Here is a 25,473-nt window from a genome sequence, read left to right as displayed (position 1 = left end):
TATACATTGTGCTAGTATAAAATTGTTCTCATATTCTAAAAGCTCATTGTACCAAAATGCGAAAAATTTTATTCACTTGCCTAAGACATATTGAAGATGGCTTCCTTTAATTTTGATTTTAATTTGTTTTAATTTTGTCTCATAATTTACCAATGACAGAAGTATTTGTAAAATGTTTCAATTTATGTATTATCTATTTCAATTCGGTTGCCAGCTAAGGAATAAAATAAATCATCACATTTTTATTCAATTTTTGTCTTTTCTTTCCAGTAGGTACCTAACCAAAATTTCCTTCGCTTCAGACTTTTTTACAACTTACAAAAAATAATTCTTTGAAATCGTACAAGCCAAAGCCAAGAGGAAACCAGTAACATGAATATGTCACTAAAATAATCAGAAAGCGAGAATACGAAGCAATGACCAGTTTCGTTTCGTTATTTGACGAATCGTTGTTTTTGTACAAAAAGTGTTCGATATCATATAAAGTTACAAACTGATAAAAATGTAGAACATACTTCCCCTATTTGGTGGTTAAAAGATCCAATATTACACGGAAAACAGGCGCGTGGAAGTAGTTGCGGACACCAACACGTTACATTAAAGATCCAGTAAGTAATCAATAAAGTACAGTAAAATAATACCAGATGACCTTATCTGAAAAAGTTTATAACCATGAGACGTGACCGTCAGGATGGCTGGTGGCCTGTGGCATCGGCACTGAGTGTATGTATATTCAAGAATTGCTGAACGCCACAGTCGACCAGCCATCCTGACGGTCACCCATGGGTCCTAAAATAATTTCATATCCAGATTCAACGGCTAGCAAGAAGTGTAGCATTTAGAAAGGCTCAAAGAATCTCGTTTTATGAGATACACCCTAGGCAAATTCTACCATGGAAGTTAAAATTGCAAATAAAAAAACCGCAATACAATTTCAAATTCTTTTGGCTGGGAAAATAATACATACTGAATGCTTAACCCATTAATCCCCGCCGCGGCGCGGGCGCCGTGCCCAATCGAGGTCACTAAGTATCCGTCATTTTTTTTTATATTACTATTAATACTCCTTACAAAAGTGTATAAGTGAAGTAAAACAGTGAATCTTGATGTTATTACTTAAAAAAATTGTTAAGAATTATCTAAAAGTGGTTCTACTGTTTCCTTTTGAATATACACAAAATGTATTTGTATACTATAAAAATATGTAACCGAGAAAAGTAGTGCTATATACAACTTCAGACGGTGGTACATAACGGTGTCATTGGGCGCATAGGATGTATTTTTATTTAAGTTTGAATGATTAATTTTTCACCTAAATTTTCAAGTAAACAATGGCACAACAGACATCCCATAATAAGAACGGTAGCCACAATTATTACTATGGGCTTCGGAAAGCCATTGTAGCTATAACGGATTAAAAAGACCATGTTCTGGAGATAGATTTAGGGATATTTCCCCTAGAACCAAGTGTGTTCGTTGATGAAGACGTACTGTACTTGTGTATCGAGTACTACGGCAATCTGGTTATCGAACAACTGGAACGTTGCAGACAAAGGAATCTGCTAAGAAATCATCAAATCGATCTACTAGAATCAGATTTGTGATACACATGAAGAAGAAAGTCCGTGTCGATTTTGACTACAGATTTTATCCAATCAACCAAATTCTGTTCGTTCCATTGAACGTATCTCAGTGTATCTCAAACCCAGCAGGATAGATCTGTATCGAACTGCCATTCGAGGCAAAATTATCTACTTACGATTTGTTTATACATACTTTTAATCTTTTGTTCTGCTCTTGTTTTTTATAAAAAGGAAACACGAGAGCAATATGTCACGCCTGATAGTCCTGGGTGGACTAGATACTATATATGTATTCAACCACCCTGCACAGGGTGTGTTATTAGATGCAGCTAATTAATTTTAAGATAATTGTACAACAATAAAGTCATAATAACGCAACACACTCATAGCCCTGCACTAGGGAAACCCTGTGTCGCGGGTGCCATGGACACACACATAGACAACCACAAATTACACCCAAACTCACGAGAGAAATAAGTGTAGGCCATACACATATTTCTCCCGGTCTGGGAATCGAACCCAGGACCTCTGCGTGGCAGTCCGGCATGGTAACCGTTCGGCCACGAAGGCAGTTAAACGTTAAACGTTCGGCCACGAAGGCAGTTAAAAGTCATATCTAACCATTGTTTTTTTATTTCTGTTTTCTTCATTTTACTATATTATTCCTATCTTTATTGGTCAAATTATACGTCCATAAAAGCTTTTGAAGAATAGAGAACAAAAACTGTTGAAGGCTTTTGTTTATACATGAACATACATTACCTAACTCTGTGCGCCTGAGTAAAAATAAAAGGCAATATTGACAGTGGCAAACGCCACTGATATCGACAACAAAAACTATACAGAATTTACTTACCTAATATAAGCAAAATTCTGAGATAGGTTTTGCGCTGGTACTGGGTCATATTTTACCCTTCTATAGAGCAAAACAAAAAAATTAAAACATAAAAAAATATAATTAATTATTCCACAACATCATAATAATATTATTATCATATTATATTTTAAACAAAAAAAAAAATGGCATGAATATAAAAAATAAAATAAAAAAATAATTAAGTATCTATTTAAAATAACATTAATCATTCATTTGCTTCAATTGGAATGGACCTGTTAAGATTTCCTGGTTTCGGTGGCAATGCTGGCTTTTCTGGGAAGCCCAGCCCAGAATCGTTTGGGTCTTGGAAGGAATCTTCTGGTTGGTCGACCATATCCATATAGTATGCGGAGTCCATGACAATTTCTGGGGTCTCCTCAAACCTATGATTACAATACAAGAATTACATCTATTACACAAATATCAATAAGGTTAAAAAAAAATGAAACGAGATCCTGTGAATGTTTATAGCTTTAGGAATAATTATGGGCAACAGAGTGTATTACGCGAAAGTAAAGTGCAAAATAGATTTTATTTTTAACCGACTCAAAAAAGGGGTTTCTCAATTCGACTGCATGTTTTTTTGTATGTATGTTACGCAATAACTCCAGTATTTGTGAACCGCTTCAAATGGTTCTTTTTTAGATGGAAGGGGGTACCTCAGAAGTGGTCAAATTTGGAGAAAATATTCCACCTCTAAGGGTGGCAACCTAGGGGATCAATGACTTTTAAGGTCGGTTTTTTTAGTAATCTGTACTGATTTATTGGATATTCGATAACCCGACTTCGTCTTGAAAGACAGTCTGAAATTCAAAGTACGCGAAAATCCCATTACTGTAATCAGTTATAGAAATACTTTTTTTTTTTTTCAATTTTCGTCCTTAATATTTGGGTAAGCAAAGGTTCCACCATACAGGCTCTTATATCTTTCCATATTTAGACGGAAAAGGCGACAAGCGCCTGTTCTTATATAGTTTTTTTCATATTTCATAAAATGCTTGTTGCTATATAATTGTATAAGACAGAGTAAGCGTTTTGCAGTTCCAAATTGACATGTAGAGGGACGACTTATATAAATGTGAAATCTCTTTGAATTTTAGACTGAGTATCGAAACGGCAAGGCTATACAAAACATTTTTTTTTATTTCCTTGGACATGTTTCTTGTATATATGTATAATACATATTTATACTTATCCCGTGCATTTCCAGTGCTGGACGACACAAAACATCACAAACATGTACCCCGTATTATATACACTAACTAACCCACGTCTAGCCGCACTTTTCCTTTCAATTCTTAGTGGTATTATAAGATGGAAGTACAAGTTCTGGTATTATTACTACCATTAAACAAATTTGCGATGAATAAACATATTAACGTTTGTAAAGGTTGAAAAGTAAATACGGACTCAGCAGATTTTTCTGCGTAAACTAGTATAAGTTTAGTGGTTTGAAAACCGATAATTATTTATGTAGAATTCGGTGTCCTCTATAATGGAATGCGCTTTTTTATAACGAAAAAATCTCGTAACACAAAGATTGATGAAATTAAGTATAATACTGAAGGATAAACAAACAATTTTAAATGTTATTTGTAATTTTATGTAACATTAAAATTTTGTCATATTTAGAAAGTTTTTTTTTCATTTGACACTTAACGGTTCACTATACTGCGATCCAGTTCTAATACTCATAAAACTTCCAGTGAGCCAAAGTCTTATGTAATTAAAATATAAAATTACAATATGTCGAGCTATTCCCGGAATTTAAAAGAAAAAATATATTTTTGTAAGTCGCTTCCATTTTTCGACTGCACTTCCCGGGCAAAATAAACTTTAAGTATAAAATCACACGAATAACCGACCATTTATTTGTCAAACTAAACAAATTTAACATTTCCGAATTCGTAAACTTTAAAACGCTCCCCTGAGCAATTTAAAAAAGCATCACTGAGTCGCTTCTTTATTTCAACCGTGGATACACAAAGGATCTGTAGTTTGATGGTAGGGAATAGATAGCCAATACGATTTGCCAAAAACAGAAAACAAAAAAGTGTGACTAGACTACTTACACCCATGTAGCTTTTGCATCAACAATATACATCCCATGTAATTGCTGTAAGCATTACTTTAACACGTTGGCTGTACACGACGTAACCCAGGTGCTCCAAAATCTATACCACAAACCCAAGCAGTAAGTGTTAAACATTATAATACGAACGACACAAATAAAAATACATATATATTTTACCAATTCCGTTTAATTATATACGCTTACATATTTTAAAATTACTGACGTCTAGCGTGGTATCATTGAATATAATTATTGTATAGCATAATTATATTATAAAGGTACGATTAATTATTCATCTCTTAAAACATGATTAGTAATCGATTGATTCTTAAAAAAAAATACTCTTAAACGCGATAAAAAATATTAAAAACACTAACAAAATAAAAATTTACAATTAAAAATTATGGTATGTAAAACATAATCGATGGTTCCCAAGGGAATGTCATATTAATAAATGCTTTACAAAAATATTTCACATTAACTTAAAAAATAACGTTTTATACATTTCGTTATGTCTAGATTATAGAGGTTATGATGGTAGAAATTTAAAAATGCCGATAGGGAATTTCAAACAAATAAAAAGGAATGTAATGAATGGCTTTACCATAGTATAATAACACAAGTACGGTAACTGAATTCATACGCAGTAGCGCGGCTTATTGTTTGCACGCCCTATGCATAATAATGAAAGGTCCGTGAGACTAATGCGGCGGGTGTGCATAGACATAAACTGTGCTGCTACTTTTGCATTAATTTACCATACTTATTATACTTTAGCTCTACAGAGCAATCCTGAAAACTACAACGTGTCTCCGAAAAGCTTTTTATATGGCAACCTTAGCGAATAGTTAAACATTTCAACACCCCGTACAAATGTAATTAAACTTTCAATCGTAATAAAAAAAAAAGTTCTTTACAATTACGAGTAGTATACGTTGTTAAAGTTTTCAGGAAAACAGTGTATATACTATTCTATAGTGACTGCTCTGTGATTCCCAATTCTTAACGTCTAATTTCACAGATGGAAAATATTGTTATCAATTCAACACTCCAATAGTTTAAAAGTGCCGACAATATATTTTTGTCTATGTTAGATTTGTAATAATTTAATTTAGTGATAATTAATCCCTTAAATTATCTTGATATTTATAAAATTAAAATAATTGGAATCGCTTTCGCGGCTCGCTAACCTCGTGTCATGCGTTTGTATCAGAAAGATATCAAAATGCCAATCTTTAAAAAAGTCCCAAACCAAATCCCTAACTTTTTTCTTGTTTATTTAGATTTCTCACTGTTTGTAATTTTTAATAAAAAATTAAATCGACTAAACTAAGAACCGGTAGGGATAATTATTGGACATGTACCGAATAATTATCAATGACAAATTATCATAGAAAATAAAATATCTTCATAATTTCGAACACTGGTTTAAGAATTGTAAGTCACAGAATCGACACCAAGCGGCAAGTATTAGTTATTGCATATTCACGAAGACAACTGCGCATCCCCACACAATCTCACAAACAATAAAAATGCACTCTTCATAAGAATGTAAACATAATTTTTCTTGGAAGCCGTATTTTCCTTTTTTAAACACTAAAATTATATTAAAGAATCTCAAGACGCAATTCGTCTGGCTGTCAAGACAGTTTCAAGCTTGTCAAATAATTATTTAAAAAACTTGGTTCTATTTCCTTATTTAAATCTAACGACACTTGCTCACTTATCCTAAATATGTAATTACGAATCCCGTTTTATTCGTTGTAAAAATTTATAAAAACATTGACACATCATAATACTATATCGATAAGTACGAATTATTCCATTTCAGTTGAATATGTGTTCTGGTGTACTTTGATTTTTACGCCTTGCGGCACTCCAAATATAGTGTATATTTATATTATATACTTAAAACTTCACATAACGACGTACTGCGAAAGGCAGCCAAGTGGCTTATTGTTCAGTTTTTTGGTTCTTCTTCTTTTTTAAAGTGTTAGCTTCAAAAGTGTTAGCTTCTTTTTTATAGTATAATCAAACAATTGTTACTTCATATAAACGTAGCAGCGCGGTTTGTATGTGTGCGCGCCTGCTGCATGCAAAAGACACGCGTCTATTACTCAAAATTTGACCAGTGATTTTCGATGGCGGACTTCTCTTGTGTTGGGTCATGGAACATTTTTCAGAAAAATAAATATTTTTCCGAATATTTTTCTTGTATTTTTCCACATTTGACAAAAGTTGAAGATACTGAACAAAAACGATTTTTTTACCTATGATTCCCTTTTTTAGCTATCGTCTAATCATTTTAAATCTCGTTTATCTCTAACTTTTTTTAAGCTATACAATTTTATTTTATATTATAATTCCCGCTAAATAAAACTTCAAAAGATATTTCTAAACGAAGAACATAATATGAGCCTCGGAATTATACTTTTCCAATCTTTCGAATTTTTTACCGGAAAAATTCTTACTATTTGAAGATTTTCGGAAAATTATCCAACAGTAGATTTCACTGAGTTGAGCTGGTTTTCATTATTACATGTCAAAGCTGTCATTCTCCTTGGGCGACTAGATGGCTGATTGGTAGCTAAGTGACTACGGTGTCTGTTTTTGTCATGTCAACCGTTTCTGCCTACCGTTTCAATATCATATAGTCACCTAGTTGCGCGAACCATAATAATGCTTAATAAAAAATTACATCACAAAGATACTGTTTACACCCGTTCAAAAGATGTTAACCTCTCAAACTTTACCGGAAAAGTTATTTTACGAACTGCAAATACAAAATTGCTACACATATTCAACTGAAGTGAATTTAGCTTTCCGCATGCTACATACACTGTCATTACGTAATTACAGTTGCTTTTTATACATTGCTTATATAATATAGGCCAGAGAAATGTATATAAGAGTGACCATAGTAGGAAAATTCATGCGTGCGAAAACCAAAAGCTCTGTGCTAGTTTATGCGAGTATTTTTATACCAAACCAAATTACCATTGTAAAATGACCTTTTGTCTAGCGTCCGTAATATGACGCGTAAATATGAGTTTTCCATATAGCGTTAACTAGTATAGAGCTTAACCATCTGTGTTTCCCTCAAAAGATAGATTACAGCATATTATATAAGGTATGTATTTCGTTCGTTTCATATTAATCTAAACTATAAGGTATGTGTATATCGAACAAGATACATTTTAGCTTGACAGATGTAAATTCTCAAATTGTTATGTACTTTTTACAACGACTTTATCTATCTATATATTACGTTTTCGATTACGTTTATACGAGATCTAATGCGCAATAAATGTTACTATTTTCAAGGCAAATGCAGTCTTAGAAATACTTTAAAAAATGTATATTTATCGAAATTCAAACCAACCAAAAATATTTCCAAAGATAATCAACGTTATTGCTATTAATTTACGATTGACTTTTGTTTGATGCTCCGTATATACATTCAAAGTCGATTTTTATACTTTTTGTATGTTCAGACAAATTTAGCCAGTTTGATCGTTCAGAACATTTTGATGATGAGTGTACTATTATTAAGGCACGAGGTATGTCGTGATCTGAGGTCCATATCGTGGTGACCATAGGAGACCTATGGCCAAAAGTTATTAGTACATAAATGGTAAAAACTGAGAATAATTTACATTTGTCAAGTTCAAGGCCTTAAATTATCTTAGCGTAGAATACACGTTTGTATAATAAGTTATTACAAATATATGTAAAATATTTTTTTACATCACCATACGGTGCAAAAGGACAAGACGACACATACATATTAACCCTCACCAATGCGGCATTCTGGTTTTACGAGAACAAATAGTTGTTGGTACCAATGATTCAACAAAACTTATTTGGCAACTACAAGCAGTTGAATTACAAGTCCCAATGATGAGTTGACAACAATATGGAACTCCTAATTCAAAAAAGCTATCATTTGGTTTCTGCGTGCCGTTGAATTACTAGTTTCAACTTTCGTATTCATCAACATGGAATTCCTTATTCAAAAAAGGCAGTATGCAGAAGCATACTGTTAAATTACTAGTTTCAACTTTAGTATTCATCAACATAGAATTCCTAATTTTAAAAACTTACTGTTTGACTTCTGCATGTCGTTGAATTACTAGTCCCAACATTGACGTCAATGAGTCCCAATTATTAGTTGGAAATAATGTGGAACTTCAAATTTTAAAAAGTCATAAATTGGCTTCTGCATGCCGTTGCATTGCTAGTCTCAATTAAGAAATAATATAATAGCATCTACCACTTCTGGCTTCTTCTATTATGCAAATTGTAGTTGAATGAGAAGTTAAACAACAAAAGTACTTGATTACCACCAACCAAGCTTCGGTTTAATTGCAATCCACTCAATTGATTTTTTAGAAGTAGTTTGGATCGTTGTCTAAAGTGGTGACTATAGAGACATTACTGATTATACAGAACAGAGTTTACAAGAACTATTGTTTGTAAAAACTAAAATACCGCTGCATTAGGTAAGTATTGGTTTTCCAAAAAAGTCTATTTTAGATGTTAAATTCAATTTTCTTACAAAAATGTTTAATTGTTAATAATAAAAGTTTACTTTAGGAATGTCCGTGTAACATTTTCAGTCAATTTTGGTCCAAAAAATAAAGAACAATGAATAAATTAGTTTCATTGGTATTTTGGTTAAATTTTAATGATTGAAAAGCATTATTTAGACTTAACTATTAGTTACTGTTACATACAAGTTTTGACTTTACTAACTTCAAATTGTTTTTACACGAATATGAGAACTTTTTAATCAAAATTATTCTCCACTCACATAAAACTTTTTTTTTAAATATGTTATTCAGCGTTAAAAAAATTTAGTAACTTTTAAATAAACAATTTGAATAATATTTTTGAATCAAATTGTAAAAGTAATAAGTGGTCGATTCAATATGGCAAATTGTTAAAAAAAATCCCCTCATTTCTCAAGAATCGTAGATTCATCGCTGTTCATAAGTTTAGTGCATATTCATCGGATAGTCGATAGCACCTGCCTACCCCAGCGGCAGACAGGTGTCATGGTGTGTATGTATATTCATTGACGACTTTTTATAGAAGCACTGCAATTATCAAGTCAATAGATGACTTGTATATATAACCACTACAATTATCATAACATCATGCTCCTTAAATTGACTATAGTTTTAAAAAGTCTAGGTCTACTCTCGCTGTTTATTATTTACCACCCGACATATACAAAACACATATAAATCATATATATTACTCCAATAATGAACTCTGAATAGTTTCTTTAAAAATTATCATACGAATTAGTGCTTTCTTACTTATGCAGACAATTTATTGTACAAATGTAAAGCTGTGACGCTGTTAGAGTTGTCTGAGTCTACAAAAGCTCTATAAAAATGTTGCAGCAGTTTTATATAAACTATTCAGAATTCTCTATGCCCTACAATCTTTACAAATGGAGACTTACTTATTCACGGGCGCATCCATAGCGGGAATGTAATCGAGCGCCATGAGGCAAGCAAAGACCGTCATGATCATCTTTGGCTTGCGCTCCGTAATGTCCTCGGGCAACGCGTAGACGCGTGCGCCGCAGCGCCTCGCCATCGATATCGCGTATTTAGCGTTCGCTAGATTATCCTGTAACAAATAATTATGGTGCAGTGAGACCCGAAATAAAGACGTTTTGACGTATTTCGGCAACACGGAAAATTATTTTTAACGACTTCAAAAAAGGAGGTTTTCAATTCGACTGCTTCTTTTTTAATTTTTTTGTATGTATGTTAAGTGATAACTCTTCGAATTTGTGAACCGATTTTGATGATTCTTTTTTTGTTGGAAAGAGAGCACCTCAGCGGTGGTTCCATATAAATAAAAAAATATTAAGAAAATATACCACCTCTAGGAGTGGCAAACTAGGGTTCAGGGTTCCGGTAATCGATTTTAATATACACACGCATAGACAACCACAAATTACACCCAAACTCACGAGAGAAATAAATGTAGGCCATACAAATATTTCTTCCGGGCCCGGGAATCGAACCTGGGACCTCTGCGTGGCAGTCCGGCTTGGTAACCGTTCGGCCACAGAAGCAGTTCAATGGATCAAATGGATGTAATTCCACGAACTTTGCGGTCGGTTTTTAGTACTCTGTACTAAAATCAGAAAATACAGGTACTATGGGGCCCGACATACGATTGACCAAACTTCACTCCATAAAAAAAAATCAGAAATTTCTGCAAAATTATCATTTTTTACTACGTTCATCCACGGACCAAACATGCAGCGAGTGCCCGCTACCTTTACCAGCCTGTGCGCACGCTTTGAATTGAAGGGAAAATTGAATTATTTTTAATAGTTAACTAGGAAGGCTCGACACGCGGGTGTTAAATTTCCTATCGCTCACCTGATCTGTTTCATAGACTAGCCCAAATAAAGAGTGTGTTAGTATTTGTAAAATGACACGATTTATTTTTTCTTATGTTTAGGGGCGATTCTTTTGACATATTCGGATTAGATATCAGCTACTCGTTTGCCTCTTTCAATAATTATCTCGTTTAACCTGTCACCTGTATAATATGATTTGGTTCATTAATCGTTCAATATATATATTCTATGTATGTATATTATATATAAACATTATTTAGCCGTTAGCTTTCACGTACCTGCTCGTTGCCTCCAGGCAGCACGAGGTCGTAGTTGATGGAGCCAGGTTTGATGGCGTCGATCAGGTCGATCACCACCTTCCCGTCCGCTAGCACTTCGTCCTAAGTAATATAATTGCACTTAAAATATTCTGAAAATTATTGCAACTTCTGTAGGAGAACTTTAGATGCGTGAAACCTTCGCCTAGTGAAAGTAGTTTAAAGCGACTTATCGTTACATAATTATACAGTAAAAGACGCCTTTTTCATTTAATATAACTTTTAAATGTATAGTCTGTCTTTTTTGAAGTTGGAGTAATAAAATGACAGCTCATTGTGCAAAGGTGTTGTCAGCTTGAAAGCAGCTAGTGATTACAGTCGATAAAATATATTCTATCGACTATCGACTGAATATTGTTACGCTTTGCAATAAATAGTCGTATTTGGTTTATTTGAATTATCAATTTTCGTAAGTTCATACATACATACATGCATTTAGAACTATGTCTATTATAAATACAAAATATAGATAATCAAATCGTTTTTATTAAAATGCATATGAATAAAAGCTGATTCCGATATCAGTAGGCCAACCGTCAAAATAAGATTAAAGATGGCAATAACTCAATTAGTAATCATTAGAACGTCGTAACATTCGTCGCAAACCATATATTTTTGGCAAAATCTTACCTTCTTTCAGATTCTACCGATAAAACTGTCGACAATTTTATGAAAACTGGCAACCCTACAAATGTTATTTTACTCCGTCTTCAAAAAAGAAACTAGAATTTTTCCACAGTAAAATTTCAAAATTCCCTCATTTTAAATTAAAATAAGGTTAGTATAAAATCAATAGTCTAGGTGTTTACGAATATTGGTCGTCACAACATAGCCGTTGGTTACGCAATACGTTTAATTACGGTTAACCATGCAAGTATGAGCTCCATGTAAACAACATAAAGTAAAATTTCCAACAAATATATTTTTGATAGATTGCATATCGCAGCTTTTCAAGAATAGTGACGCAAGCCAAAATAGTTAAGTTTGCAATGTATTACATAGCTGTATTCAGAAAGTGCTAAGTTATATTGTGAATAAAGACATTAACATCGATGTGTTTAGGTGTGGTTACAGTACCTGGAAGCTCCTAATCGCCGAGGACTTCCCTGCGGTCTGCAGCTTGTTGTTAACCCACTGTACGATCTCCTTCTCGATGATGGGGTTGCCGGTGTTAGCCAACCGCGTCAATACCGACAGTGTGTACGCGCGCATCAGTTGCCAGATCAGCGCTGTAGTGGGTAGTGGGAGTTTATTTATAGAACCGTAGTTAGGGATGTAATTTTTTTTAGTAGTTGTAAAATTATTTGTCCTTCGGAACAGGCGTCTAAGCCACATTGCCCAGTGGCGTAGTGTGGGGGTGTAGAGGACTGGCGGCACAGGGGGCCTTCTCTCGTTCTCCGTTCAATATCCGTCCGAAACAAGTATGCACTCGCATTGAAGCGAGATACACCATAACCGATTCAATTTATCGATTCTATAGTGTCAATCTCTTTGAAAAATATTCCGTTTTACGCATCAAGTAGTTGAGGTAATTTATTTTCATTTTTATCCTTTCTGATTCTATCTATTTAATATCCTGTAACTTTTACTTAAAAGTTACAACTCCAACAAATATTGTTCGTTCTTGTTATATTATAACAAATTTACTATTTCTATTTGTAATCTGGCTGAGAAATTAGTCAAAAATAGTATGCGTGTAACGTAAACATTTCAAATGTCACAGTATCATCGGAACCGTGACTGTCTGCAAGATTCACATCACAAACAAGAAATATACCTAGCGTCAGAGTGGCGTTGCCTTCGTTGATGTCCGCCCCGGCGATGCCGACCAATGAGAAGCCCAGCTGCCTGCCGAGTTCAACGGCGTAGTTGCAGTTCTCCAGTCGCTCCATGAACTTGCGCAGTTTGCTAAATTGGCGGTGCACCTGACAAATACGCAATCAAATACAGGTTGAGTAAAATTTCAATTAAGTTCAAAGCTTATACGGAAATGTAGGAAGGAAGAATACCTTCTTCCAATTGACGATTCCAGGCTTGATAATGTCGTAGAGCTGGAAGATGACCAGGCCGTCGGTCAGGTCGGAGTACAGCCAGTTCACGTGGGGAGCTACGCCCATCGAGTTCATCCAGTTGCGGTATGCTGCACGACAAAGTCAAAATGAAAATCAAATAATCATTTATTTCATATGTAAAATTTGTACACTTGAAAACATCATTTTTTATGCTCGTTCACTGTGCCGACTTCCATGAGATGACGAGCAAGAAACTCCAGAGATTGCTTTTTTCAAATAAACTTAAATGCTATAGAATACACTTTGAATCATATTTGTGTGGTGTTTAAACTCATGTTCTCTTTCCATACATCTTTATCTAATACATAGTCTACAATTTTTTTATATGATTTTTCAATGAAAATACTTTTAATGTAAGTTTTAAACTTAGAAAATGGTAATCTTAATACATGCTTTTTATTAAGAATCGTTTACCTTTGTTAAACGAAATCGTGGTACCATGAGTTCAAAAAAATATTCATCAATTCATCGTCTTCATCATCAACCCAACTGCTGGACACGGGGCTCCTCTAAGGAGCAGGTTTTTTGCGTCCAGTGGTAAGCGATACGCCTGTCCATAGCAATTGCAGTGCCACTCGGGGCTTAAATTATATAGGTATGAGGGACATTGCCACTGTGTCTATCATCTTAAAATTTCAGTGGACAAGTTCCAAGTGCCTGTAATTTCACCAGCACTCTTACCCTTCGAAACGCAGTAACGCAACGCGCGCAACGCAAAGTAATGGAACGCAGTAATGCTCACATTACTATTTAGCGGTATAGACAGATAAGGTGGCAGTAATTCCCTGGACGAATTCTTTCACAAGGAGCTCTACTGCTGTTAGATAGCTCAATTCACACGTTTTGTAAGGATTCTGAAATTTCTTCGACAAACAAGTTTCATCACGATGACTTTACCGCAAGCAAGAGATATTACTACACATTATACATTATTTTTTGCCGTAAGTATAATTTCTTTGTTCTGAAGGGAACGATATGTGTTAAAAATAATAATAATAATAATAAAATAATTTATTTCATCATCATAGCCCATACGATAATGGTGTTAGTTACAAAAATAAACTAAAATATTAGATAATTAAAATGTTAAGCTACAAAAATTTAAATATGAAAACTAGGAAAATGCGTAAATCACTACTTAATTTGACTAGAAGCGATCTTCACCCAAAACTTTAAAATTGTACAGTGAAAACGATGGACAAACATCTCCAGGATGCCATTGCCACTGTCACGCACTCGCTTTAGCAGAGACATAACAGTCTATTCGCGACTCGGCAAATTCAGACGCACTGAAGTGCCGTGGCAGTGCCAGCCGCATCCTGAAGACGTAATTGCACTGTACTCTTAGTGTATTGCATGTACGCTGTGTATATCTAATCCACAGACTACTCGAGTACATTGACTGACAAAAAAGATGAGACTTTCAATCAACAGAAGCTAAAGTTATACGGGTCGGTTTATACTGACTTTTCTCCTCTCGAGTCTCATCGAGCTGGTGGTACTCCTCGGCGTCAGCCTGCCGTTGCAGGGCTGGATGCTGGTTGAAGAGGTTGGCAACGAAGGCCAGATTGAGCTTGTACACGCCGGCCACCACGTCGGCTGGCGACACGAACGCGCGACAGCGCAGCTTCGCGGCCTGCTGCAGCATCACTTCTGCACGACGCAGGTGGTCGGTTTCCTGAATAAAACAAGACAAGCTTTTTGCTCATTTGTGAAAGCATGTGGAAGAGTGCTCTCAGTAACGAAGCTCCTTTTGGGCCAGCGCAAATAGGCGACAGCAAGGCAAAGAACTTTACACTTCGTGGTGTTTTGTAGAAATTTCGAGAAATTTTTCAAGGGAGCATGTTTGTTTTAAGGACTGTTTAAAAATATTTACGTCTTAATCTAAATTCAATTTGGTTTTAATTTTAAAATTTAATTTAAAACAGGACGTAAATATTTTAAAACAGTAATGAAAAACTAAAATAGCTCACCTGAAAAATTTATGGAAATGGGACTTTCGTCCTTTCTAGAAAATATCGACGATTTATTCATATCTATATATTCCGCCATAACAATTGAAATAAGGTATAAATTTCAATGCTCTGAAACACAGAAAGAATTACGCCGTGTTGCTCCAAGGTCGGTCTCAAGAGAATTGCAATTTAGACCTTATCAACATTTTTAAAGAGAACAAAATATACATCGTTAAATCTAATCAATTTTTTTACTTTCCCATCTGTCGGTTTGCGCTGGCCCTTTGGTGTTCTAGTGACAACCCTAGTGCACAAATAAACAATTAAGACCAAATGCGGGTAGCTAGAGAAACTCACACGGTTAGATGTTGACGCCCGCCTCTTCAGTCTATTTTAGACCACAAACGTTGCAATATGTCCGAAACGACGAGGTAAACAAAATATGTTTTTATATGCTATTTAGTGCCGAATTTAAAATCAAATAATGTTCCACCATGTTCCACAGAGTACGAGAGCAAAGCGTGACAGCAAATAAAAATGTTCTATGTCTACAAATCTTCACTTATTTGTAAACGGATATACTATTAAACAATTGGTTTCAAATTAGTAAACTTTCTGTACCAGCGCAATGAAATAAAATAAATTTTAGATTGTTTCCCAACCTACCTACCGGGAAACGAACAGGGGATCTTTTCATCCAGCGCACACTTTCTTAACCCCCAAGTCATACACAAAATGACGTATAATGATAGAATCGTAAAATGGTACCGTGACACATGATTACACGGCTGAACATTTTCAAAATTTGGAAACTGACCCTGAGAGCATCTAGAGTAACATTGGCTTCCTGCGGTGCGATCTGCTTCAGCAGGTACGAGTAGATCTCGGAATCGGCCACGTCCTGTTGGAAATTGGTGCAACGTCGCGTAACACCCGCCCTCTCCAGCTGGTGGTTGACCCAACGGAGCAGGATGGATTCTGGAGATAGCCGTAGCAGGTCTTCGATGCGCTCCTGGAAATAAATCATGTTTTATAAGATCACCATCAACCCATTGATACGTCCCCATATAATATATATCTCGAAGACTAACTACATACAATATAATAAAGTTTACAACTCTTCACCTAGATATGTGAACTTTTAAAATATACATTTATTCGTAATAATTAAATTTATGGCGTAGTATGAAAGGTTACAACAATTACCTGGTCGTTCAACAACTCTGTGAGACCCGGGCAGTGTTCGAGCGTGATCTGGTTGAAAAGACCGATGCGAATGATTTGCCATAGCAGACCCAGCACCAAGTGAGGTTTGCCTGCAATCGTAGAACAACAACATTAAGTTTTGTTGAAGGTCAGATTTTGACTGGTCAATTTGCTGAATCTTAGAAATTGGACATTAACATGTGGAATCAGCTGGAATCACCGAAACGGGATCTATGACCTCTTGGAAGCGGTTTTTTTGTATCTTATTTAGTTTCAGTTTTATTCTTGAGCAAAATCAGTGTAATGGACATTTTTAAAGAAAAAAAAAAACTTTAGGTGGCGGCAATACCTCGAAATATCTCAAATTCAAATGCGTTGTTTATGACTAGGAGGGCAGTATACCATTCGTGATTTGATGCTACACTGATGTGTAAAAAAACTGTGTATTTTTACATATATAAATTTAAAATTACTACCGATTTTTCTTCAAACATAAACACTTAATGTGTCACAGATGTGTTAATATACTTAATTCAACTTTGCCAAAATTACAATTACGTCAGTGTTGCACCAAATGAGCGATTATGTATATTCTCGAGTATAATGTGCGATGATTACACTGGTTTTTGTAAAATTATCTATTTTTTTTATGTCACTGTGTTCTTTGTTTTCTCTTAAAATCTCTTTTCGACTTGCTAAGCACTATATATTGTTTAATGTTGGCGGAAATTCGTGAATAGCATTGGCAGTCATATTTAAGTACACTATATTTTTATTATTTGTCGGTGAATTTTCCTAAAATGTAAAAATAAATAAAATAAATGGATAACTAAATATTATGTATAAAGAAAAATAATCACATTATTCCCAATAATACTTATTCAGCATTTTTAAAAATTTCAAATCTTTTTTGGTTTCATGTGCGACACACACTGATTTAATAAATGAATAAATTTTGTTTGTGATGTTAGTAATATAGTCCAGCACTGCAAGGTTGTTAGTATTTTACAAAAAACTCTGTATAGTTATTATTATTATTGGTTATCTATTTCAGATTCCCATGATCTGGTCACTTCATCATGGTCTAAAAGATAAATTTTGAAGTTTTAAAGGTGGTATTCCTATTCATTAATCAGCTATCTTTTATTATTATTAGAATGGTGTGGACGGTGAGCCGAATGTTGTAAAGCTTTCACGGGAGAACTATCTTCATAAAGCGTAGATGTTGCAACGAGCAGTATGCGTTCAAAAGAGGAAATGGGTCGTGATCGAATGCTCATGCAAACACGCAAACGAAGCGTTCATTAGCAACCGCAGAGATATGAAATCGCTTGATAATAAAATTAATTACATTGATATGATTAAATCAATCAAATTAATCTTGTAAGATAAGTAATCATAATGATCACTTGTAAATTATATGAAGGAGACATGAAGTCAACAGAGCAGTAAAAATTAGGCATTTCGAAATTGAAATGTAACGGAATGTTCGCTATTATGTTGTTCGTCTGCGATAGCTCTGATGATGAAGCTGCATTAAGCCGGGTACTCGCTAGCGAGTTGTAACCGTTGCATGTTATGTTACCAATTATCATAGTGTGCACGTGGTTTGCGAGCATGCCACGAGCAAAACACTTGCAGTTTGCACAGAGTCTACCAGGTACTCGTTCTAGCGAGTGAAGACTGTTTCACGCGGACGCACTGGAACATAGGTTCCTAAACTTTTTGGCGGTGCGACACTTGGGTAAGATAAAAAAATTTCAACGTCCACCACCACAAAAAATAACTGAAAACCATTGACTTACAATTATATGGACGTCGGGTCCGCGCTAAAAAGTGTCCGCACTTGTAAGGCGCTAAAATCGTATACAGAGCGCGACACTCCGCTTTAGTCTTCATTTGTTCTACTGACAGCGCGATACTGCGATGACATTACAATTTAAATTTCGAATAGGTTGACTTGGGACATTTTTTTCGTGGTTTTTGTATTAGACCCGTCGTCCATTTATTTGTAAGTCAATGCTGAAAACACGTATTTTTTATATATTTATGTTGTGTAGTTTATATAGATAATTCAGGTTTTTTTCAAACGCTACCCTGGACAGCTTCAACGCCCCCGAATTTATTCCGACACCTCTACCTCCCCTTAGGACTCTTCAGCGCCCATACTGTATGGACCACTTTGGGAAACTATGCGCTAGAACCTCGTTACTGTTGTACCTGTCACGTCAGAGTTAAAACTCGGTAATAAGTACCCGGTTTTAGGTGTTCCACAGGGTACGAGCGCAAGTCACGTCTATCAATAACTGTTTTTTTGTACCTATATATATCATCATTCATCACGCCTGTCTCTCATCGGTAGGCAGACACCATAGACGTCCACCTGCTACGCTTCTGACAAACCTCCTTGGCCTCCTCCACTCCCATAAGTCTCTTCATATATGTTCGTTTATTCTTGTTCCTTACAACATGGCCTTTTTTAAGGACATCCCCAATCTGATCGAGATATGTACGCCGGAGTCTATCTCTGCCCATGCCTAATAAATTTGTGACATCAATCTATCAATATTCATTCTTTCTACATGACCAAACCATCGAAGCACCCCCCTCACTACGTCATCCTTCATACTACAACGCTCTTTTACTACACTGTTCATGTCTGTACATTAATTAAGATATAATTACCTTTAGCTAAGTCGTGCGCGTCGATGTTCACAATATTGCAGCCAATAGCCTGAGAAGACACCAGCGCGAGAGTTAGGTTCTCGTGTTTTGTGTACAATGTTAGATTTTTCTTGTTAATTGCCCGCTCGTCTATCGTGTCTGGGCAAGAATGATTTATGACTTTGCTGCAATTGTAAAGGAGAATTGTATCAATCATAAGTTTTCAATGCAATAACAATACTTATTATAGAACAAAATAGGTATAATAAATGTAGACGCTTATAGAAGCGATGCAGGGCGCTGCAGCCACGGCTCTACTTGTTTTCATATATTTATAGTCTTTCTTTTTCGAAGATGGAGTAAAATGACAGTTCTTTGTGCAAAAGTATTGCCCGCTTGCATGCAGCTAGTGATTGCAGGCGATAAATATTTTATCGACTATCGACTGAATGTTGGTTATGCTTATGAAATAAATAGCCAAACTTGTTTTATTGGAATCATCATCGACCAATTATTCGTCCAATTGCTGGGCACAGGTTCATTTGAATTGTTAATTTTTGAAAATTCATGCATACTTCTATTAAATTTAGCAGTATGTGTATAAAAAATACAAATAGGAGAAATTTTTTAAAGTTTTTCATTTTAATTTAATACGCATAATCAAATTCGCCTGTCGTAATTAAAATGTGTAATTTCGATACTAGTAGACTAACAGTCAAAATATGATTAAATAATGCATTAACGCAATTAGTAATCATTAGAACGTCGTAATATTCACAATTCAGACATTTTTGGCTAAATTTTACCTAATTTCACAATCTATCGATAAAAATTGTCGACAACAAATACATGACTATTTAAAATTTTACAAAAACTGGCAACCCTGCAAATGTCATTTACTCCATCTTCAAAAAAGACAAGACTATATATCGTCGGTTAAAAGGTAAAACTCATTAAGTGACATTTTGTTCAAAAACTAGATTTTTTCAATTTTGCTTTATTGGGAAGAACATCTATGACAAGAAAAATTCAGTAAGTCTGTGGTGTCCTTCATGTTTTAATACATACCAGTCCTTTAGTGATTTTTCATAATGAAAAAATACAAAATCTTAATTATCTCCCTTTGGCCAATTAGGCTATTAGTGAGTTTTACCTTTTAACCGACGATATAGAAGCGCTGTTGTAGCGCCACTGTTGTGACACGCGCGCGTGACAATTGTAATTATTGAACTAAAAATTACTGAAGCTACAGACGCGCGGATGTTGCGCCACTGCAGTACTTTCACAAGCCTCTCATTTGAAGGCGCCCTTTTAATGTGTCTGACCTGTCCCATGAGTACCAAAGCAAGGGATTTTACTCCGGGGCAATACCCATAAAATTTAAACCTGAACAAATTTAGAAAAGGCTATTGCCCAAATCGATTCTCCCGGGAACCGAACCCGGGACCTCCTGTTCCAGCGCCTACAAAACAAACCGTTGAGCCACCAACATCGCCACTTAAAAATCTCGTCAAGATCAAAGACAATTAGTAAAGGCTGAAGTTGATTCAGACTGTATAATTTATTTTTTTTCTATTAATTGTAATTTTTATTCATTTATAATTATCGTAATGGCAGTGGCAGATAAACAAATACCCCTTACATCTTAAAAATTCCTCAGAACTTCCTGCTACTTTTGCTAAAATAAAGGAAAGAATATGTGCAGTATGAAGACTGACACAGAGAATTACTAATAATAAGTGATTACATTGATTTTTATCAACATCAGCCCATATACGTTTTTCTGCTGGACATGGTTCTCTTCCAAAGTTTTAGGCCACACAACGCAGGCCTAATCTGGGTTGGGGACTTTATCATCTTTGAAGTGTAATATCATCGCCATGTCTGCAAAATTTCATCGCGTTATATGCCTTCACCGTTAAATTAAGTGAAACCGCGGCTGAATCGCTGAGAATTCGCTTGAAGACGGTGCAAGCAGGCCCGTTGGAAAACAAATCCAGGATCGTCCCCATAGGTGGTAAACGTTCACCCAACTACGCTGAAACTGTTCTACAACTAATCTTCTTACGTACCACAAAATCAATCCGTCTTTCAATTTCTCGTACAGCTGCTTGCCCTCAGGGTCGATGGGCAGTAAGTGCTTCAGGTCCGGATCGTGCTCGAGGTTGCTGTTGATCCACCCGGAGAACGCCATCTGTTCTTCCAACCTCACGGAGTGGGTTGTGCCTGGAATTTTAAAAAGACGTAAGACAATAAGTCTTTAGGTTAATCGTCAAAAGGAAATATGTTTTGAAATCATTGCAACCACTGAACTAATACAATAGAAGTGCTTAGTGGGCTTTGTGTGCCAACAGTACGCGGAGTTCCGTAAACTTGAGCTCAGTCCGCTATTGTCGGTTGTACGTTACGGTCGTGTCAATCAATCTCGTATAAAACCTAAAATGTTGTGGAGCAATACCCTTATTTTGCTAATTTGCAGTGCAAAAATTATAGTCGCACCAATAATATTTACTCATGGTGGTGTTTCATATCATCGTTAAGTTTTATTTAATTTTAATAAATTTTCCATTTTCTGTTCATCGTAATGAATTTTTTGTTACAAGAAACAAAAGTAAATCTTAAGCCGCTGTAATTTTTTTCTGGAGAACTTTAATAGGCGTTAATCGTTCGTCGTCTTTTAATTATTACCGCTAGATGGTAGCGCATTGAATGAAATTTCAATAAAAATCAAAACGTAACTTGGAATAGTAAGCATTGAACTTTCAATGGTATGCTAACAGGGTAAAGTTTAAATTATATTAAAAGTCTAGAATTTGTTACATATTAGAAATTACGACCAACCATTGTCAAGATTTCATAGCGTATAACATTATGATAGTGTGATTTTTCCCGACTGCGGTTCTGATAGTAATCGAGGCTTAAGGTTCTTCCATTGTTTTTGCTTCTGTGATTGCACCAGTATTGTTTTATGTTGGTAGAAATCAGTTTTTCGAAATTAAAAAATTCGAAGATCAAAACTTACAGTTGGCTATTACATAATGTTATGTGAATATAATATACTCCTTACCATCACTAGAAGCTTCGCTCATTCCGCCTAGATGCTCAAGGTTTTCCTTTTTACTGACGGCCTGTTTGAATGTGCTGGAAACCTGAAAAATTATATTGAAATGGATATAGAATGTGAATAACAGATTTTATTATCCAATTTTATAATGCTATGAAAAAAAATCGAATTTATTTAGTCATATTATTGTTGTTAACAGTACTGTTTCCACAAGTTTCGGAGATAATTATTCTGGTTTTACGAAAAGTGACGATTGCATTTTTGACTTATTTGATTCTTTTGTATGTTAAACATTACTATTTTCTTGCCCATCATTTCGTAACTGTAAGTAAAAGTTTATCTGATTAGATATACGGCAAATGGTCGGTTGTGTTTGCACTTTTTATGTTTGAATTAGTAGATGTTTTTCTGGAAAACATATGGATCAATTTATATTGCCACGGAATGGAAACGAATTGGTACAACGAAATTGTACATAGCATAATGAACTTTATGCCATACAAACTAGATACGAAACGGTAACTACAGGAATTCTCCGGAAGACGTTTTTCTGGCTCGTATTAAATTAGCTTAGTCAGGAGAGCGATAGCCCCGGTATGGCGAGGACGCTGATTCGAGTCCAGCCAGATCGAAATAATATTTCTATGTATTAGTCCTATTTTTTTTATCAATAATAACAACAAAGTAGTGGAAGAATTCATTAAAAAAATGTATGTATACATCATGCCAGAAAAAACATCATGATATTCAATAAAATATTGCAATCATCTGTTGTCAGCCGCTAGTAGCTGTAAAGGTACCTCGATAATTGAAGTAAAAACTTTCATAGATTTCTCACAGGTGGCGCCATGGCAGAAAAACTGTTAAAGCCAAACACTAATATCTGCAACAAGCACTAGGAGAAATACGTAATATCTGCGGACTTGGCAGAGCGATAGCCCCGTTATGGCGAGGTCGCTGGGTCGAGTCCAGATGGATCAAAGGAATGTTTCTTTGTGTTCGTTCCAGCTTTGTATCAATAATAATCTTAATCATAACATTACATTACATCAGTAAATCACAGTAAAAAGTTGAACTTTACCGACTAGATATAACGTTAACATAACGTTTGAAATATTCAAAATACTTTTTAGATGATTAACGTGTTTCTTAACAATAAATTAAATATATAAAATAATAATCTCAGTACAGAGTACTAAAAAACCGACCTCAAAAGTTTTTTTGAAATCGGTTACCGGAAAGTGCGCAAACCCGGATTCATCCCCTAGTTCGCCACTATACGGAACTTGACACCGGAGATAATAAAAATCGGTTCTCACTACTCAAAGAACACTGAGAGAGAAAAACGCTTTGAATTAGAGAATAGCAAAATCAACCATTAAAATAATTGCTCCTTAATTTGAAATGCAATACAACATAAAGAATAGAATTAATATTAGACAACATCACATTTGTACTATGCGAATCGGAAATTACGACGGTACCACGAACATCCAGACCCGAGACAAAGTAGAAAAATTAGTTTCAATATTGACCCGACCAGGGATCGAACCCGGGACCTCAGAGATAGCGACACCATGAAAACCGGTGTATACAAGCCACTCGACCGCAGAGGTTGTCATTCATTATAATAATATTCGCTTGTTTCCGTATAACTCGAATGACTTTAGAAAATAACATCGTACACTTTAATGACAGAAACATTACACATTTCGTCACGTATGAGTCACTGAATAGAATAGAATAGAATAGAATAGAATCGTTTATTTCATGTTATCAATGTCACAATATTACAATTGGAAATACAATGTCAAGGGATAACTATGATCGTCAGTAATAAAATTATAATAATAATAATGAATATAAAATAAAGTAGTATAACTACTGCTTGTCGAATAAAATAAAATTAAAATTGTTTCAAAAGAAACTCATCGACACTGTACAATTCAATATCCAATAAAAGGTTTTTTAGTCGGGTACAAAATGTTGCATCGTTTCTAACACTTTTCAGGTCTGTGGGTAGATGTTCGTAGAATCGGGGACCTATTACCCGCGGATTTCTAGTTGCAAGTTCGGTACGGTGGGCAACGGATTTTAGTGTTCCCGCGTTTCGTAACGCTCGGCCTCCGCCCGTACGTCGCTCATAAGTAGCCAAGTTTTGACGCGCATAAACTATTATATCTCTTAGAATAATAACGCATAGAATGATAGTTTCATATCAAACGAACTGTCACAAGTGAGGCAAAAACCAAATTCATGTAGGCGTAAGCAACTTGTAACTACGCTCGTCGGCACGCACACAAATATACAAATAATGATGCCATGGAATAACATTTCCCTCAAAAGTGGGGAAATTGTATCTTGCTTAACTCATCATTAAGTTAAAGGTGCCTACAGATTTGCCCGACATTGTCGATCAGGTGCCTACAGATATGCTCGGTTTTGTCGATGAAAAACGAATATAGCACTTATTTGTAAATCCAAGATGGCGGACACGATTTTTCAAAATATGCTATATGGGTATCCTTTTCGAGGTATTTGGGGATGCTCATTACGAATATGGCACTCATTTCTAAATCCAAGATGGCGGACACGAGTTTTGAAATAAATGCAATATGGGTATCATTTTCGAGGTACTTGGGGGTGCTCATGACGAATATGGCACTCATTTCTACATCCAAGATGGCGGGCACGATTTTTCAAAAAAATGCAATATGGGTATCATTTTCGAGGTACTTGGGGGTGCTCATTACGAATATGGCACTCATTTGTAAATCCAAGATGGCGGGCACGATTTTTTCAAAAAAATGCTATGTGGGTATCATTTTCGAGGTATTTGGGGATGCTCAATGTGAATATGGCACTATTTGTAAATCCAAGATGGCGGGCACGATTTTTCAAATAATGGCAAGTTGGGTATCGTTTTCGAGGTATTTGGGGGTGCTCATTACGAATATTGCTTTTGTTTGAACTGTCGTGTTTGCCATCTTGGATTTAGAAATGAGTCCCATATTTGTATTGAACATTCCCAAACATCTCGAAAATGATACCCAACTTGCCATCTTGGATTTAGAAATAAGTGCCATATTCGAAACCCAAAACCGAAAATGCCATAAGCAAACATTAAAGAAAATAACTGTTAAAATAGATTAAAAAATCGCTTAAGAATGCTCCCCTTTTAAGAAAATAAAATATTTTAATATAAAATATTTCGCTTGAGTTACGAAAAGAAAGACTATAATAAGCTATGAAAGTTGTACTGGTGGTGCC

General features: G+C 35.2%; 1 protein-coding gene across 1 annotated transcript in view; it reads right to left on the bottom strand.

The window, feature by feature from the left end:
- Nucleotides 1-2,604: 2,604 nt before the first annotated feature.
- The window catches only part of LOC113228098 (plastin-2), a 128,067-nt gene continuing 105,198 nt past the window's right edge, over nucleotides 2,605-25,473 (bottom strand). The window contains exons 4-15 of the mRNA XM_026461237.1: nucleotides 22,207-22,288; nucleotides 21,212-21,365; nucleotides 19,161-19,324; nucleotides 16,476-16,585; nucleotides 16,087-16,281; nucleotides 14,782-14,992; nucleotides 13,252-13,382; nucleotides 13,020-13,167; nucleotides 12,320-12,471; nucleotides 11,204-11,305; nucleotides 10,008-10,177; nucleotides 2,605-2,843 (exon numbers count right to left, since the gene is read on the bottom strand). Of these exons, the coding sequence (XP_026317022.1) occupies nucleotides 2,666-2,843; nucleotides 10,008-10,177; nucleotides 11,204-11,305; nucleotides 12,320-12,471; nucleotides 13,020-13,167; nucleotides 13,252-13,382; nucleotides 14,782-14,992; nucleotides 16,087-16,281; nucleotides 16,476-16,585; nucleotides 19,161-19,324; nucleotides 21,212-21,365; nucleotides 22,207-22,288 (1,797 nt within the window). The 3' untranslated portion in view covers nucleotides 2,605-2,665. The remainder of the gene's footprint in view (nucleotides 2,844-10,007; nucleotides 10,178-11,203; nucleotides 11,306-12,319; nucleotides 12,472-13,019; nucleotides 13,168-13,251; nucleotides 13,383-14,781; nucleotides 14,993-16,086; nucleotides 16,282-16,475; nucleotides 16,586-19,160; nucleotides 19,325-21,211; nucleotides 21,366-22,206; nucleotides 22,289-25,473) is intronic.

This window comes from Hyposmocoma kahamanoa, unplaced genomic scaffold, assembly GCF_003589595.1.
Source record: "Hyposmocoma kahamanoa isolate Upper Pololo Valley unplaced genomic scaffold, ASM358959v1 224, whole genome shotgun sequence".
Classification (NCBI taxonomy): Eukaryota; Metazoa; Arthropoda; class Insecta; order Lepidoptera; family Cosmopterigidae; genus Hyposmocoma; species Hyposmocoma kahamanoa.
The sequence above is the reverse complement of the archived record's forward strand: the minus strand, read 5'-3'. Positions and strand labels throughout refer to the sequence as shown.